At 34.5% G+C, this 17,022-nt stretch overlaps 1 protein-coding gene across 2 annotated transcripts; it reads left to right on the plus strand.

Annotated features, from left to right (window-relative positions):
• Positions 1-7,078: 7,078 nt before the first annotated feature.
• On the plus strand, positions 7,079-15,996 carry LOC108483332 (probable ubiquitin-like-specific protease 2B). 2 transcript variants are annotated; one of them, XM_017786668.2, is made up of 16 exons: positions 7,079-7,491; positions 8,333-8,643; positions 8,729-8,819; positions 8,910-8,959; positions 9,250-9,444; positions 9,537-9,612; positions 9,891-9,999; positions 10,177-10,233; positions 10,392-10,523; positions 10,657-10,857; positions 10,954-11,009; positions 11,086-11,179; positions 12,995-13,085; positions 13,720-13,839; positions 14,182-14,604; positions 14,879-15,996. In XM_017786668.2, exons 1-16 carry the CDS (start codon positions 7,353-7,355, stop codon positions 15,818-15,820), a joined length of 3,087 nt encoding a protein of 1,028 aa, XP_017642157.1. In that variant the 5' UTR covers positions 7,079-7,352; the 3' UTR covers positions 15,821-15,996. The 2 variants fall into 2 exon arrangements, with proteins under 2 accessions (XP_017642157.1, XP_017642158.1); XM_017786669.2 differs by having other exon boundaries at positions 8,333-8,610.
• Positions 15,997-17,022: the final 1,026 nt, after the last annotated feature.

A 17,022-nucleotide genomic window follows, 5' to 3' on the forward strand; every position in this document is an offset into this window, starting at 1 on the left:
TGAAAATGTTTTGACTTTTTGGAAACTCACGTTTTCCTATCACTAGCAGTTATAAACCAAAGTAACTAAAAACCCAAATTCAAAATATAAAATTAAAGAGGCCTTATTACATAATAAAACCTAAAATAAAATCTCAATTATAATATTAAGAGAAAACTTCGTGGAATGGCCACCTCTGAGTCCTCTGTCGCTTCGGTCCATCTAAGCTTTGGGATTTCATCACGGTTAACAGATGGGTTAGTTTACGAAAACTCAGCGTGTGAAATCCCATAAAAGCATACAGTCAGAGTAAACACAACTTAGGTTTAAGCCCTCAATTTCAGTTAGGGCCTTAGCCCATTCTAGAAACAGTAGCAGTCTGGGCCTGAGCCCATTACAATCACAGTATCAGTGAGGCCTAAGCCCCAAACAAAATCAGCACAGTATGCAATCAAAAAATCCTACCCAATCCAGCCTCTACACACCATCTCCGTACCAATCCTACACACCATGTGGGGATTAAATCGACCCATCTATCCTTACACACTAAGTCATACCGGTTACGGCACTAAATCAGTATTGCAGCAAAACTGCCAATATAGTAGACTTAAAGCCATCAGTAGGTCCACAGTCGTCTTGCACGACCCGTGCGACCATATCAGTATAGTACACTTCCTCTAAAATCATATATCCCACCCCACCCCATGGAATGCAACATAATATCATACATAGATGCAACATACATATAACATGGCATGCTCAAATACAGTCATACATATCGTAGAACAAATCTATCATTTTACCTTATTAGGGTATTCCAGTCATTTTACCCTGTAGGGGTATTTTAGTCATTTTATCACATAAGGGCTCAGGTACACTTACTGACCCAACAGAAGGTCACAGTCGTCTCGAGCAATCCGTGCAACCTTAACAGTCAAACAATGAAAATGGGCCCAAGGCCCATTATGTAGCCCATGTGGGCCCACACGTTTGTATGGCCCACATAGCCCAAATTGGCCCTAGTCGTGTGGTTTACACAACCTAGCTCAATAGTAACCACACATTTGTGTGATTGCTTTCGTGTGGGGCCTACGGGCCCATTGGCCCTACATGGCCCAATTTGGCCCAAAATGGCCCAATACCAATTCAGCCCATGAAGACGTTCATGGCCATCTCATCGATCACACGGCCATGTTTTGTCACACGGCCTGGCACACAGGCGCCCACACATCGTGAGGTATCGACAACCCACTTTTCGGCTTTTCGACTTTCCAGCCTTTGCAGTTTCACATCTAATGGCAATGTTACACACACCTGTTTACGAGAATTCGCCAAAATCGATAACCCCCAACCTATATTCAATCAAGACCCTTGTTTAGTCCTATAATCAATCAAGGTTAAACACCCCCAGTTAAAAACTCATTTCAAAGGCATATCGAAACTCACCTTGATTGAATAAGTGTGGTATCAGTCTACCCAAAATGCTGACAAAGATTGCTAAAAACAACCTCCTTGATGGTTATTTGCATAAAAAGTGAATTTAATATTCAAGATTGCTTATACATATGAGTTGAATCCATGTATCAGCCTATAGAAAACACAAACCCAAAACAAGAGAAAAGTATATTCGGCGAATACCAATCCAAGCCAACATATTCCAGTTTAGATTCAATCACTACGAACAGTATTACCTTCAGTCAAGAACGGATGAAAAGGTTCCAATCGTTTCCACAGCGCTAGAGAACTCCTCCACTCTTTGCGCATTACTTAAGACCCAAAAGAACATCATAACAAAAGAAAAAGAAGATAAGAATTGTCAACTAGAGAAATAGAGGAAAAAAGTCGAAAGAGCAGAGATACCCAGACATACCAATCGATATTCAGCCAATGGAAACTGTTGAGTGAAAGGGAAGAGAGGTTAGAATTGAGAGAGAAAAGAGATGGTATCCACCAAGGCTTGAGAGAGTGCAAGAATAGAAGAGAATCAGCAATGAAAGACAAGCAATATTCGGCTAACAAGGGAGGTAAGGTTCGGCTACCCAAAACCAAAAATAAGTAAAGGCAAAGTACTAATTACTTTAAGGAGAAAAGTGAGGGAGAGAAAAGAGGTTGGTCAAGCAAAGCACAATATTGGAGGGTAAAAACCCAATTACCCGAATGGACACTAATGGTATTCAGCTACCAACCACACAATACTGAAAAGAGAGAAAAGGAAAACAAGTGATAAACGTTTCTAAAATGGAGAGCAAAATTCAAACCCTATTTCGGCACAAGAGTAAAGGTCCTATGACCGAATTTGCACAATGAGAAAATCCCACTTTTGGCCAACTACTACTATCCCCAAGTTCCACTCCCTAAATCTCTCTTACAATCTCTCAACCTACCTATTTGAATCTCTTTCAAACTCCTCCACAAATTCGGCTAGTAACAAACTTATTCAAACTTATTGAAACTCTTGGTGTTTCGGTCAAACACAACTTCCTCCCAAAGCCACCCGCAAAAATAAATCACTCCCTTGCACACTGTAGGATTCAAACTTCAAACCTCCTAGAACCACTCTACACACCATTTCCCCTAAACCAGTAGGCATTTTATGACATGTTTTACCCACATTTAATTAAAAGCCTACTGTCTAGAGACATTGCTTATTCCTTTAAAAACAAAACATTTTGCACTTGCTCAAGCTTGAACCCAAGACTTCTTAGACACTTTCCAGCACGCTTAACCACTGAAATAAATACAGATTTGTGTCACTTCCTTGCACAATTAAATATTTATGTGTAGTCTCTTAACTACACCCACTCAAGACTTAAAACTTCTAGGCCCAAAATTTGGGGTGTTACAAAATTACTTCAAAGTCCTTAAGTTAATTACTTATTACATCCTCAAGCATTTTCTAAATTAAAACTTAATAGTGATTGCACCTTTTACAATTTAGTCCCTAAATTTTAATCAATGATTTTCTTACTTTAATTTCTCAACCACTCATTAATATATTTTAATACTAACTTCCTAAATCTTTTTATTCGTATTTTCATTGACTCGATTTATGAAATTGAGTTTTAAAATTTCATTTTCTGACATTGTCTAAAATCGGGTAATTAAAGAAATGATTGATTCTTCGTGAAACTCATGATAGTCTGTTTGCTATGCATCCTAGTGGTGCAAAAATATATCGTGATCTTTGAGAGATGTATTGGTGGCTGAGTATAAAAAGAGAAATTGTTGAATCTGTTGCAAGGTGTTTGACTTGCTAGCGAGTTAAAGTCGAAAATTAGGTTCCCTTAGGTGTACTTCAACCTATTTCGATCCCCGAGCGGAATTGAGAACAAATCACAATTGATTTTGTTATGTGATTTCCAATTTCACCGAATAAAAGAAATGTTATTTGGGTCATATTAGATCATTTAATGAAATTTGCTCATTTTTTAGCGGTGAGAACAAATTGGCACTTCAGAAGCTTGCTAAGGTGTATAGTCATGAGATAATAAGACTCTGTAGTGTGCCATTGTCGAGTAATTCAAATCGAGACCTTTGTTTCACATCAAGATTTTGGAAGTAACTGCATGAGTTTTTGGGTACAAAGTTGAACTTTAGTACTGCATTTCATCCCCAATCAAATGGCCAATCGGAGAGTGTTATACAAGTGTTGGACGATATATTGTGAGCTTGAATTATCAAGTTTGAAGCTAGTTAGGAGCGTTACTTACCACTAGTGGAGTTTGTTTAGAATAACAGTATTTAATTAAGCATTTAGATGGCTTTGCATAAATTCTTGTATGGTTGACGATGTCAAACACCCTTATGTTGGTCGAAATTGGGTGAAAGAAAGATGGTTGGATCAAATTTAATGTAAGAAATTGAAAAAAGGTACGATTAATAAAAGACAAGTTGAAAGCAACATCAGATAGACAAAGTCGTATATAGGCCTAAAATGGAAACAAATTGAATACAATGTAGGTGAGAAAGTGTTTCTAAAGGTCTCTCCGTGGAAAAAAATTATGCTTTGGTCGCAAAGGAAAATTAAGTCCTGGTAACATGTCGATTTGTGTTGCCACAGGAATTACAAGAGATCCACAATGTATTCCATGTGTCAATGCTACAGAGATATTGTTATGATCTCTTCCATATGATACATGTAGAAATGATTGAAGTGCAACCTGATTTGACCTATGAGGAAGAACCAGTAGATCTTAACTCAGGAAGTGGAAGAGTTGGGAAATAAATGCACGTCGTTAGTAAAATTTCTATGGCAAAGCCTCAACATTGAAGACGCTACTTGGGAGTCAAAATAGACAATATGATTGCAATATCCCCACCTTTTTTAAGTAAATCTTGAGGATAAATTTTCTTGAAAGAAAGAAGAATTGTAACAATCCAATTTTAGCTAGTGTTGAAAAATACAACTTCGAAGCTGAATTTTGTAAAAAAAAATTAGTGAAATTACTAATAAAAGGACTTGCATATCTATTACAAGATTATATTCTTGAATTTTCAAGTTATTTAATCGAGAAAGTCATTGATTATAGTATAGAGACTAAATTGTAAAAGTGTAATCGCTATCCAGTCTTAATTTAGAAAATACAAGTGGACTTATATAGCAATTCAACCAATGAATAAATGGTTATTTAACCATTATTGTCACTTGGTTAGTGGGTTGAGAAGATCCCATCCATCCATTTCCATTTAGATGATAATTGTTAAATCAAAGCCATCCATTTTAAGTTAATTATACTTAATTATATCACTAATCCTATTTTATAAGCTAAGTGAGTGGGAGAGAGAAAACATTTATCATCTCCTTCATGCTATTGTCGTCTATAGCTTAAGAAATAAAAAAAAAAGTTTGAGAGTTTTTTAAGCCATTTCTGATCCGAAATTCACAAGGTAAGCATGATCTTTTCGTTGATTTTTTATGGATTTTAGATCATGTGAGCCTGGTTTAGCTGACCCAACTCTTAGACTTTTCAGTTAGGAAGATTTGTTCAAGTTTCCTTATTTGAATAATTAGTGATTTGGAAGCTTAAAACCATGGTATGATAAGAACTATGTTAGGATTATGTTAAGCTCATGTTAGAACATAGTGGAAAGTATTATTTTAAGTTAGAATTTGAGTTAAGCTTGCCAGTTAATTTTATGACATTAAGGACCAAATAGAATAAAATGAAAGTTGTTATAAACTTATGTTACAGGTTGATAGTATGAGGTCCCTAGTGAATATATACAAATTCAGATTTTGATTTGATAAATAATATCAAAAGATTATTTCAGACATTTGGGCTTAGAAGAATTAAAATGAATAAATTACATTTGATGAATTATTGATGTACTTTTATGAGTTTTGTGTGAAACTGATATGATTTATACAATTGAATTTATCGTATGTAGCTAAAAACAACATCGAGATGTTGCAAGATAAATGGAAGATGAAGGCCATAGATGAGTAGTTCTATCCTAATTTGCGCTTTCATGACTTTGAATTCAATACATAGCCTATTAAGTACTAACTTGATTAAGGTAACAAACGATACTTGTCTCATGATTGGTAAGTATTCTGAGCTATAGTGAATTGCTGTAATGTGATGACAATATATGTGATTAGTATGCATATCATGTTTTGAATAAAAAAATATGAGTACGAAATGAACGTGTTGAATGGAAAAATAAAGGTGTGATTCAATATGTAAATGGTATGTGAAAGCATGATAATGATATGTAAATGATTTGTGAATGATATGAATTTACCATGTAAATAGTATATAACATGTGGAACATGTATGTATTGAAATAATGAATACCCTATTAAACGGTCTCGAATAGAGTCAGGTATAATTGGCATACTATAGAATTAGTTATATACAGATTACTTTGGTTTATACTAATAAGGCATGGAATGCATATTACTTCGGACCTACTGATGAGGTGCTAAGCACGCATTGCTTCGGTTTATACCAATGAGGTGTGGTGCCAGTGTTGGAGCCAATTGGGGCTGGCAGGGGCCATGGCCCCCCTAAAATGGAAAATTTTCCATTTAGGCCCTTTATAATTTATCAAATTTTAAATTAGTAATGGTAAAATTGCACTTTACCCCGAAAAATGATAAAAGTTTATACAATTAAACCATTTAAAATCCATTAAGTTATATAAATTTTTGGAAATTTTTTATTTATGAAAAATATGCTATTTACTTCTTTAATGGTAGTAAAATCCCTCCAAAGCTTGAGTTATTCGTTTACTACATATTAAACTCAAATTTTAATAAGTATTTTTAATTTAATTTAGAAATTGTATTAAAATCTTATTTAATACAAACTAAATGAATAACTTAAAACTTTGAAGAGACTTTATCACCATATAGGTTGATGGAGCTATTAAAATCAACATAGGTTCCACTTCGGCTGTAGGAGTTTTGAGAGACTAAAATGGTGAATAGATCATTGGGTTCAATTGTAAAATAATGAATAACTTAAACTTTGAAGAGACTTTATCACCATACGGTCTGATGGAGCTGTTAAGATCAACACAAGTGCCGCTTTGGCAGGAGGAGTTTTGATAGACCAAAATGGTGAACGGATCATTGGTTTCAATTGCAAAATAATGATATGTTATGTTTTTGAAGCTGAATTATGGGTCATTTTAGATGGTGTGATATTGGCACAAGGAAGTCTTCGTGATAGAATATTGATACAGATCGATAATTTGGAAGTTATTAGGGCTATCAAGGAGTCCTTATTGAAAGAAGGGGAACTTGTCCATAGATTAAGTGCCTAGAGAAGTTAACAAATAAGCTAATCAAATTATCAAGTTGGCTTTTGATAGAAAGGAAGTATTACAGTTATATATAGCTTCTCCTATAGTTTATTTTTAGTTCTTTGTAATCACAAAAAAAGCATTTTTTATTTTTGAAACTTTTCATATTATTAAGATTTCTTTTGAATTTTAAATTATAATTTTTAAAGGAATTAGGATTTTTATTGAAAATATATTTTAAAAACTTAATTTTATAATTTTATGTACTTTTTAAAGGTAATAACCAAATCGAAAAAAACCGTAAATATTGACGGTTAAAATGGTTATTCTATCAATTTTTTCTGTCATCTGATTGATTCGTGTTATTTACTCTCTGAACATGCGCCTTGCTTAATCATCCTAAAGCCAACACGTTTCAAATCTTCTTCCTTTTTTCCTCGCTCGAGCTGGTTTTCTTCAATCTAATTCGTTCGTTTACACCGAAATTAGGGCAGTGCCTTTCCTGTCCTTGGAAAATCGCGGGTAATTGGTCTCCTGTACGTTTACTCACTGAGTTTCTATTCCCGGCTTACCGAGTTGCCAACTCGTTCATTCAGTCTGACTTATAGTCGTCTCACGCGCCAATGAAGAACGGTCTTGAGGTGTTCGACTTCAAGGAGGAGGACGAGATTTCAGAATTGGCAGCTGATAAATACTTGAGTAAATTAAAAAGCCCTAATTTCGATGACGCCGCGACTCTCAAATGTCAATTTCTCGAATGTGGTAGGTTTATAAAACAAAGAAATCTTATTCTGTTTTAAATAATTTTTTGGGCGCTGAAAAAAGGCCCTTAGAAAACCGATCGAATTTTCTGTCTAATTTTAAATACACAAAATCCTTACCTCCTTTTAATAAGGCTAGGGAAATGAAAATGAAATGATTGAATTGTAGTTAGTACTTGTATAAATTTTATTTTACCATATTGCAATGAGGTTGTAGGAACCAGTTCGCAATCACTGTTTGGATTGAATTCCATAATTTAGTCAACGCCACTTCCAAAAAAAAAAAAAAAAGGAAAGAAAAGAAGTGAATGTTAGCTCTGAGTTCACTTCCAATGAAGCAACTAGAATTTTTCAGAGTCTGTGGTCATTAGTAGATTGATTGTTTAGTTGTAATCCCTTATTGAGTAACGGTGATCAAGATGTGGAGATATGGTGAATTACAAGCTCTATAGATTGCTTGATCGATGTGAACATTTAGATGTGTCTAATAAGATGATACTCTTTTCTTTCACTAGCATGAAAACATATATTCCTGTTTGGATTGTTTGGATTACTTGTTTTCTGGAGATATGGTTAACTATCCTATAATTTGCTATGGTTTTTATTTTTGGTTTTTCATCTTTTCTGGATGTGTGTATGTGGGATTGGGCTTTGAAAAGTATGAGTTATATTCTCTTTGTTCAGCAATGGATGTTGAATTCGGGATGGTTAAAGTAATATTATATGAAAAATTTATTAAAAAATTGGAATTATAAGATAACTGTAGAGTTAGATGCATGGATGTTTCATATTTACTTAATCCCCTGCTTTTCTGATAATAATTCTTTTACCTTTTCTTTAAGTTGCCCGTGGTGCTGCTGTTCAGAGAAAGGGAATGGACAACATTCCTTGTGTAGATGTTGATGCAATTGATGGTGATTATAGTTTTGATGGTGCTACTCCAGCTGCCTCACTGGGGGCTGTTGAAAAGGAATTTTCCAAGGAAGGAAATACTGACCTGGATGTTTCCCCAGAGTCAAAGTCCACATGTTCTGAACAACAGCCAGACTTACAAAATGATATCTATGAGTTTGAGTTGAGAGATTCATTTTCTGAAGCACCTTCACCTGGGAAAAGACAAGTAAACGATTCCCTTTCTAATTCTCCTTTAACGGTACTTTTCCAGTTATTCCTGAACTACAATTTGGATTAAGTTATTTATGTTCTGGCTTGCGCTTATATTGTTTTAACTCTTGCAGATTGAGCCAGTTGATCTGGCTTCAGATGCTAATGAAAGCATGAGTGAAAGATCTCCATCAAGTTCTGCTTCTGACGTAGCAGTGGATAATGGTATTCCTTCTGATTTGAAATTTTACGTTCAATTCCTTATTGTTTGTAGTGGTTTTTTATTTTCTAAATATTGTTATCTGCATTTTTCAGTTTCTTTGAATGGAAACATGTTAGATCATTGCATTGGCGATATCCCTGTGGTAATTTCCTTTCCTTTTAAATATATTAATAAATGAGAATGGGCTAGGTGGTATGCAGTGTTTTTCATCTTTAGGGGGTTCATTCATATACAATGTAGTCTATTGTCTGAAGTTAGCTCTCTGGGCAAGAGTTTCTAAATACCCTCTTGACATGTTATTTTTTCTTTAGTTGACTGTTAAAACAGTTCTAAAGAAAATTATTAGCCTATAGTATCGATATTATTAGTACATGATATTGTGAAGGCTTATCAGATTTGTTTCAATTATCCTTTTTTTTCTGAAATTTGCAGGATAACATAGATGGGACAGTTATATGTTTGGATTATGTTCTATATCAAGATAATTGTTACATAGGGGTATCAGCCATTTTTTCTCCTGATGGCATCAAAATTGAGTGCTCAACTATGAGTGACCACCATGGGACCTTTAGTTTCGAAAGGGGCATTGATGATATTATTAGCATTCATTGTCAGTGGTTTCAAAGGGTGAGTCCTACATGGCAATGTTTAAAGTTAGTGCCTTTGTGCAGTTTCCTGGTTTTAACAGTATACAGTTTTCTGTATGGTCTGCATTGTAGGTCGGATATATGACAGTCAATCTGAAAGTCCTATCAAAGGGTGCCGCAGAGGCTGAGAGTGAATGTAAAACTTCAGGTTAGTGGTCTTACATAGCTTTTTTTATTTTGTTTCGTGTAATCTTTTTTCTTATTTTCTTTGATCTATAATATTTTTGTCTATACAGATGAAGACAATTTTTGAGGATATGGTTTGACATTGTTCAATTGTTTTTCTTTGGTTAGAGTCTTGGCCTAGGATAACATATACTTTGACCTAGGATAACATATACTTTGACCATCATATGGTAATTAGCTATCAGCTATTTTTTTCCTTCTTTTTATCTGACTTTATTTGCTCATGTATATATTTTCCAGCTATTGAGGAGTTAAAGTTTGCAGTTTTTGACCCCAGATGGTGTGAGAAACAGGAAGCAATCACCTCATTAAATGTTAAATACCTAGCCTTGTGGAGTACTTTGTTTGAGTAAGCTTCTTAATTGATGTTTCTTTTCAAAGTCATCATTCAACTCTAATTGGCCATTTATGTTGATTTTCTTGTTCTTATTTTTGTTTCCTGGACAAAGACGGATATTTACATGCCTGTCATGATATTATGATGTTAAATCTAGAGCAGGGCTAAAATATTCCTTTTCCTTTTCAGTCCACTGATGGAAATGGATGGGGATGATTCACCAGTACGCAAGTCTTATTTTCCCAAGTAAGTTCTGGAACTTCAACCTTCCCTCTCCCGAAAAAAAAAAAGGGGTCAAAAGTCTATGTTTTCTTTTTGTTTCAAGTGTGTTCCCTGATTCATGTCCCTGGTTGGATGTCATCTAGTCTTGCTTATGCTCTATACCTACAATACCTGTTTTGCAGTTTTGATGAGCCTTTTGAGGAGGTTATATATCCGAAAGGTGATTTTGATGCTGTTTCCATTAGCAAGAGAGATTTTGATCTGTTACAACCAGAGACATTCATCAATGATACGATCATTGACTTCTACACCAAGTAAGACCATTTTAATTATTTTATACTTGTGTATGTTTCTATTCTTAATGCTCAAGTTTGGAACATAAGAAATTCTAGGGTTTAGCATACACTATCTTGTGGTTTTAGAGGCTTTAAATCATATTTTTGACAGGTATTTGAAGAATCAGATACAGCCTGAGGAAAGTCAGAGGTTCCATTTTTTTAACAGTTTTTTCTTTCGGAAACTTGCTGATCTTGACAAAGATCCATCCAGTATTTCAGATGGAAGGGCTGCTTTCCTGCGAGTTCATAAATGGACTAGGAAATTAGATATTTTTGGAAAAGATTACATCTTTATTCCTGTAAATTTCAAGTAAGAAACTTGTTCTCAGAATCATTATTTCCTTTCTAGGAAAGACATCTAAGAACTTATGAGCTAATGTCAAGTGTATGTGCATATTACTCACAGCCTTCATTGGAGTTTGCTAGTCATATGTCATCTTGGGGAAGTGGCTAGATTTAAAGGTATATATTCTGGTTTGACTGGGAAAGGGCTTTTGGGAAATATGCCTTTTATTCATGCATATTTTTTATATTTCAGATGAAGACCTGGTCAATTTATCGAAGGTACCATGCATATTGCACATGGATTCTATCAGAGGAAACCATGCAGGTCTTAAAAATCTAGTCCAAAGGTATCCTAATGTTTTTACACTTCATATTTTTATGGATTCATAAATATGTATGGACGCAGGTTTCTCTTCTTATTTTTCAAAGCCTTTACTGACACATGGTTGCTTTTCTAAGTTGAAAGTGCTGTTTTTTTCTAGATTATTAATTTCTGCTTTTCTTCTCTTAAACTTTCATATCCTATATCTTTAGGATTATGTGGGAACCTTAGTATAATGCACTTGGTCCTTGTGTGTTTTCCTCAAACATGAAACTGAGATTTTTGTTATAAATGTTATGGATTAGGGTGCTGTCAAGCAAATATGTATTAGTAGTAGTGATTAGTGAAAGTAATTAACTTTTCTGGTGTGGCTTAGGGCTAGCAGATGAATAAAAAAGTTGGAACTTTGAAAAACGTAGGGTTATAAAAAACCTCTCGTTTTGGTCTATCAATTCAAAGAAAATAACAAGAATAATAATTTTGGCTGTAAAGCATACATTACAACTTATTTATACTAGACTTTTCCTGCAAGTAAAGTTACTAGGCTTTCTTGCAAATAAAGTTTTATTCCTAGCCTTTAAACCCTAAAGTTAGCTAATAATCCAGGCTGACAATAATATATCTAATACTTAATAAAAATCTAAAATAATAAAATATTATAAAATAAATAAAAGCTTCTACATCATTTTCACTCTCACTGAATCATTCCATACATTGTACTAGATTTTGGACATCCACACTTGTATTTTCTTCCTTGAGTCCGCTTTAGGGAAATTATATGCCAGCTGTGACAATATGAGCAATTAACCATTCACTGTTGGTGAAATTATTAAATTTTCCTTGTAGTGTTAAAATGAACTAGAGCTTGTTAAAAATTCAAGATTGTCTGTAGAAAGGTTCTAGATAACAAAACCTTTGGAGGCAGAACCATATCTGAACCCATTTGGTTTTCTTATGCATGCATATAATTTTGCTATGCATCTAATATGAAACTTGAAGTTCCTCCCGGCAAAGAACTGCTTTTGGTGTTGTTCTGCACTTGAGTGCGAATAGGTGATCCTGTTCATGTATTCTCTCCTCTCCTCCTTGATACACTTTACTCTCTCCTGCCTCCCTACAAAATAAAAATAAGAAAAGCCTCAAACCAATGTGTCCAGAGATATTAAGATTCTTCAATCTTATTATTATTATTTCTATTGTTATTGTTATTAGTATCATCCTGATTTGCTTGGTAAAGCAGTATTTTGCACAATATATTGATTGTGTAATTTAAATCCTGGCCAACTTTGTTGCCACTAGATTACCATTTCTGGTCTCAGTTTGTGGAACTGGCTTTCGATGAGCAGCAGTCCATAGTTCTCTTCCTTCCAATGGTTAAGCATACATAGCTTCAAAAGCCTCTAATTGGATGCTTGAATTCCTGAATGACTTTTATTGCTTAGTTATTTAGTACTTGAGTAAATGCATCGAGCTTCAGCATACTCAAAATTTGACTTTTTAAAGTACCCAAAAAAGAAAAAGAAGACTCCTTAAATGGCTTCCATGATTTAATTTGCAGCAAAAGCTAGCCATTAAACAAAGGGGTCCAAGCCATATTTGTATTTACTGGTCTGTTATAGGCCTTTCAAAAATTGATCACTTCTTATTGAAGAATTTCTTCCTATGCATCATGCTGAATCTTTTTGTCTGCGTCTTTAAGTTCAAGCTTGTTTGGGTATTTAACTACGTCTTCCTCCCCCCCCCCCAAAAAAAAAAAAATCCCTCTTAATTAGCTAATATGCATTTTTGAATGCTACATCAAGTTATTTCTTGACCTCAATTTTGTCCCTGAAAATGACAGTTACCTTTGGGAAGAGTGGAAAGAGAGGCACAAGGAGACATCTGAAGATCTTTCTTCAAAATTCTTGAACCTTCGATTTGTCTCGCTTGAGGTACTGCTAGTCTGGGTGTAATGTTTAGCTATTTTGTGATACAGTCTTGGAATAAGAATTTCCTCACCAACTCTGGGGGATTCAAGAAGCAGTGAGAATTGGTCTGGATATTATGGTTTCTTGTCCCATTTGATTCTGCGCTTGATATTACGGGTCTGGGGCACCGTTTTAGTCTATAATTCAAAGAGATAATACTTTGGTTGTCTTGCCTCTACTTGCTTAATGACATGATGAATGTAATTTTTCTGTAAGGATGTTTTACATTTAATATCAGCTTGCAAAGAACAAAGTTGTTTTTCACTAGAGAAGTGAAGTTGCGGTACACATATTTGCGCTTATGTTTGCCTTTTTCTTTTTCTTCTATGATTGTTCCTGTCATCTTTCTGTGTCTTGATGTAGATTATTTATTTATGTATTTACATTTTGTCTGTATGCTTGCATGCAAGGAAGAGAATTGGCTATTCTTTATTAGTTGGGGACTGCAAAGTTGAAAAAGGAAATAAGGAAAATTAAGAAACTAAATTTGTCATGCATTGCATCTCTGTAACCCTGTTGGTATTACACTTGATCATTGCTTAGTCCTTGTCCCTCTCGTATGATGCATTTCTCTAACAAATTGTTCATTTATTGCCAGCTGCCACAGCAGGAGAATTCATTTGATTGCGGCCTTTTCTTACTTCACTATCTAGAGCTCTTTTTAGCTGAAGCTCCTCCTAACTTCAATCCATTCAAAATAAACAAGTTCTCTAAATTTGTAAGTCATCGGCATAGGTATTTTGGTTCATGGTGCAATTGATGCATGTGCCTGATATCATATTATTTTATAATTTTAATGAACTTGTACCTTTTTATTTTCATATATGTGTTTGTCCTGTTAGCAATGAAGTGATCTAGTTTTGAGTTGACATGTAAATGCTTTAATATGAACATGTTCTGGAGTTTGGTCTCGGGACCAGGAATGAAGTTAAAAGTTTCTTCAAGATAACCTGATAACAACCTGTTGACTATGTTGCGATCATTCTTTATATTTGTTGTATGTTCTGAATTATTAGCCATAGTTTTGATACTATTTTTTTCCCTTTGTTTTGTCTCCCAGCTTAATTTGGATTGGTTTCCACCTACTGAGGCATCTCTAAAGCGTACTCTCATCCAGAAGTTAATTTTTGAACTCCTTGAAATTCGTTCTCCGGATATCAGTTCATCTCATTGCAGTGATGAGAATATTTTGTCTAAATCTTCAGAAAATATTGAAAATGAAAATGGCGTGGAGTTGATTACAGAGAGTTTCAGTCCAGAAGTAGCTTATCATGGGAATTTGGATTCCCAAGTGGGTCAAGGGATTGAAATGACTCTGTTAGCATCATCTTCTATGAGAAACACGGGGAGTGTTAATGATTCTGGCCTGGTTCTCAGGGAATTTTTTGATCCAGGAGTTACAGCAGGGCCTTTGCTTGGGCAATTTCAATCTTTTGACCACCCTCCATATTACAATCTCAATGGGGCTATATCACCAACAGAGGTATTGAATTTCATCATTCTTGTGATAATCTACCCAGTTAGGTCTTAAATGATTTGGTGCACCGGTAACTTGTTTCCTTTCTATACCTTCTGATGCTATGTTAAAGATGGATACGCACCACAAAAATGAGGCTAAACCATTTACTGTGAGAAATTAGCAAATAGAGGGATTTCTACGATATCATATCTTCGTTCTAAGTTTTCTTAGATTTAACTATTATGTTGGTGAAGTTTTATTTCCATATCCAAGTACAAATAATCTGTTTTATTTACAGGAAGAAGGGCAAACGGGTCGGCCATTTGCTTATTTAGCTTCTGGAGAAACTGGTTTCCCACAGTTTTCTGTTATCACACCTCAAGCTTGTGAAACTCCATATTCATCAAGTGGTTTTGCCATGGGCAGTACATGGAATCCTGGAATTTCCATGCAAGGAGAGCATAAAGTTGACACATCTTTTGAAACATCTTCTGCCTCCAGTGATGATGAAGAAGAAGATGTTGGGATCATCGAATGTAATCCAAGCCAGATTAAAATGGATCGAATTGAAAAGCTGGATACAGATCAGGAACAATCTCATCTAGTGGAAAATGTAGAGTGTCAGAGGAAAGTTTTCATGCCTGCCTCCATTCGGGTGCTGGAGACATCTATCACTGAAGTTTATGGAACTTCTGAGGACACCATCAAGATTTGCATTAGCACTGAGAATGCAGAGCTTTGCTCCAAAGATGATTTCCCTGTATTGTTGCGTCAAAATCTTGGTGCAGCAGTGAACCAGTTGGATCAGGACCCTCAACTCATTGAAAAGAATGCTGAAATGGTTCAGAACGAGGCCAGAGGTGACGATGTGCGAACACTTGGTGAAGACCTTCCATCTGAAGATAATCCAACACCATCATCCTATAAAAGTCCCAATCTGCTGTTGAACCAGTTGGATCAGGATTCTGAACGACTTAAAGATAAGGAGGCTAGTGGTGATGATGTGCAAACAATCAATGATGACATTCCGTCTGAAGATAATTCAACTGTATCCTCGCATCAAAATCCAAGTACAATGTTGAACCAGTTGTATCATGATTCAAACGTGGTTGAAAACAAGGAGACCATTGACGATGATGTGCAAATAACCAGCGATGGCATGTTGGCAGAACTAGCAGGGCAACCAGTAGCGAAAAGGATGCGGTTTACGACTTCCTTTGAGGAGAAAGTGGACTCTTAGGGACCTGTCAAAGTGGATTTTTTTGTTTGTTTCCGCCTTACTTTACTAGTAATTCAATCCTCAACCATGTATTTATTTACGTACGTGTTGCAATGCTGTGAATATTGTTGGTGGCTTTATGTTGATTTATGACTATTAGAATGGGGCAGTAGAAGATTCGTTTGTCCTTTTGGATAGATATCTTAGCGATTTTAGCTTATTATATTATACCATATTAAGTAGAGATACATTAGCTTATATTGACGTGGTTTTACAGATTTGCGTAACTTTTTAAATGGTTAATATTTCAACCAACTTACTTCAAATTTAACAACATAACTGTGTTGTGCATATAAAGTTTCAAATAGACAAAAAGTCATTGTTATATTAATTGAAAATATTGTTTTTGGTTAAAAGTTTTTACATTCAACAAATAATTATATATTTTTAACTTAATGTTTGATGCGTGATTTAAGTAAATGGAATTTTAATATGATTGTCGAATTAAGTAAATATCAATTGTATAATAATAGTTTAATACTAAAAATTGATTATTTTATGCTATATTATGAGTTAAATATAAAATTGGTGTCCAAATTTGTCCACTTCTCTTAAATTGGTTCTTATGAGTTTTTTTTTTGTTTTAAATTGGTACTCGAATTTTTTTCTATCAACCAAATTGATACCAAAGTCTAAATGTGTTAATTTTTTTTTTTGAAGTAGCAACGCTGCCAATCGTGCACCATCATATGATGTCCTCTTGTACTTCTTTTTTTCTTTTTCTTTTTCTTTTTTCTTTCCTTTTTTTTCTCTTATTTTCTTCCTTTTTTATTCTTATTTTTCTTTTTCTTTCCCTGCTTCTACACTTCATCTTTCTTCCATAAAAAACTCATGATTTCACTCTTAGCCAGGGGTGAAGCTAAAACAATTGTTTAAGAGGAGTCAAATGAAATTTTAATTTTTTATAGTCTATATTTTTATAATTTTTAAAAAATTAAATTAATTTTTATAATTTTAGAGGGTCAAAATATAATTTTATCTTTATTAATTTAAAATTTTAAAAAATTTAAAAAATCTAAATGATCATTTTTAATTTTAGGGGGTCAGGGCCATGCCAGTCCCCCTAAAATCGCCTTTACTCTTAGCCCCAAAAGTTTCCCTCACTTTCTCACCATCCAATCAACACCAAAATCATATCTCTTAAACCCCTCTCGTTTTTCTCC

The sequence above is a fragment of the Gossypium arboreum genome, chromosome 1, assembly GCF_025698485.1.
Source record: "Gossypium arboreum isolate Shixiya-1 chromosome 1, ASM2569848v2, whole genome shotgun sequence".
Taxonomy (NCBI): domain Eukaryota; kingdom Viridiplantae; phylum Streptophyta; class Magnoliopsida; order Malvales; family Malvaceae; genus Gossypium; species Gossypium arboreum.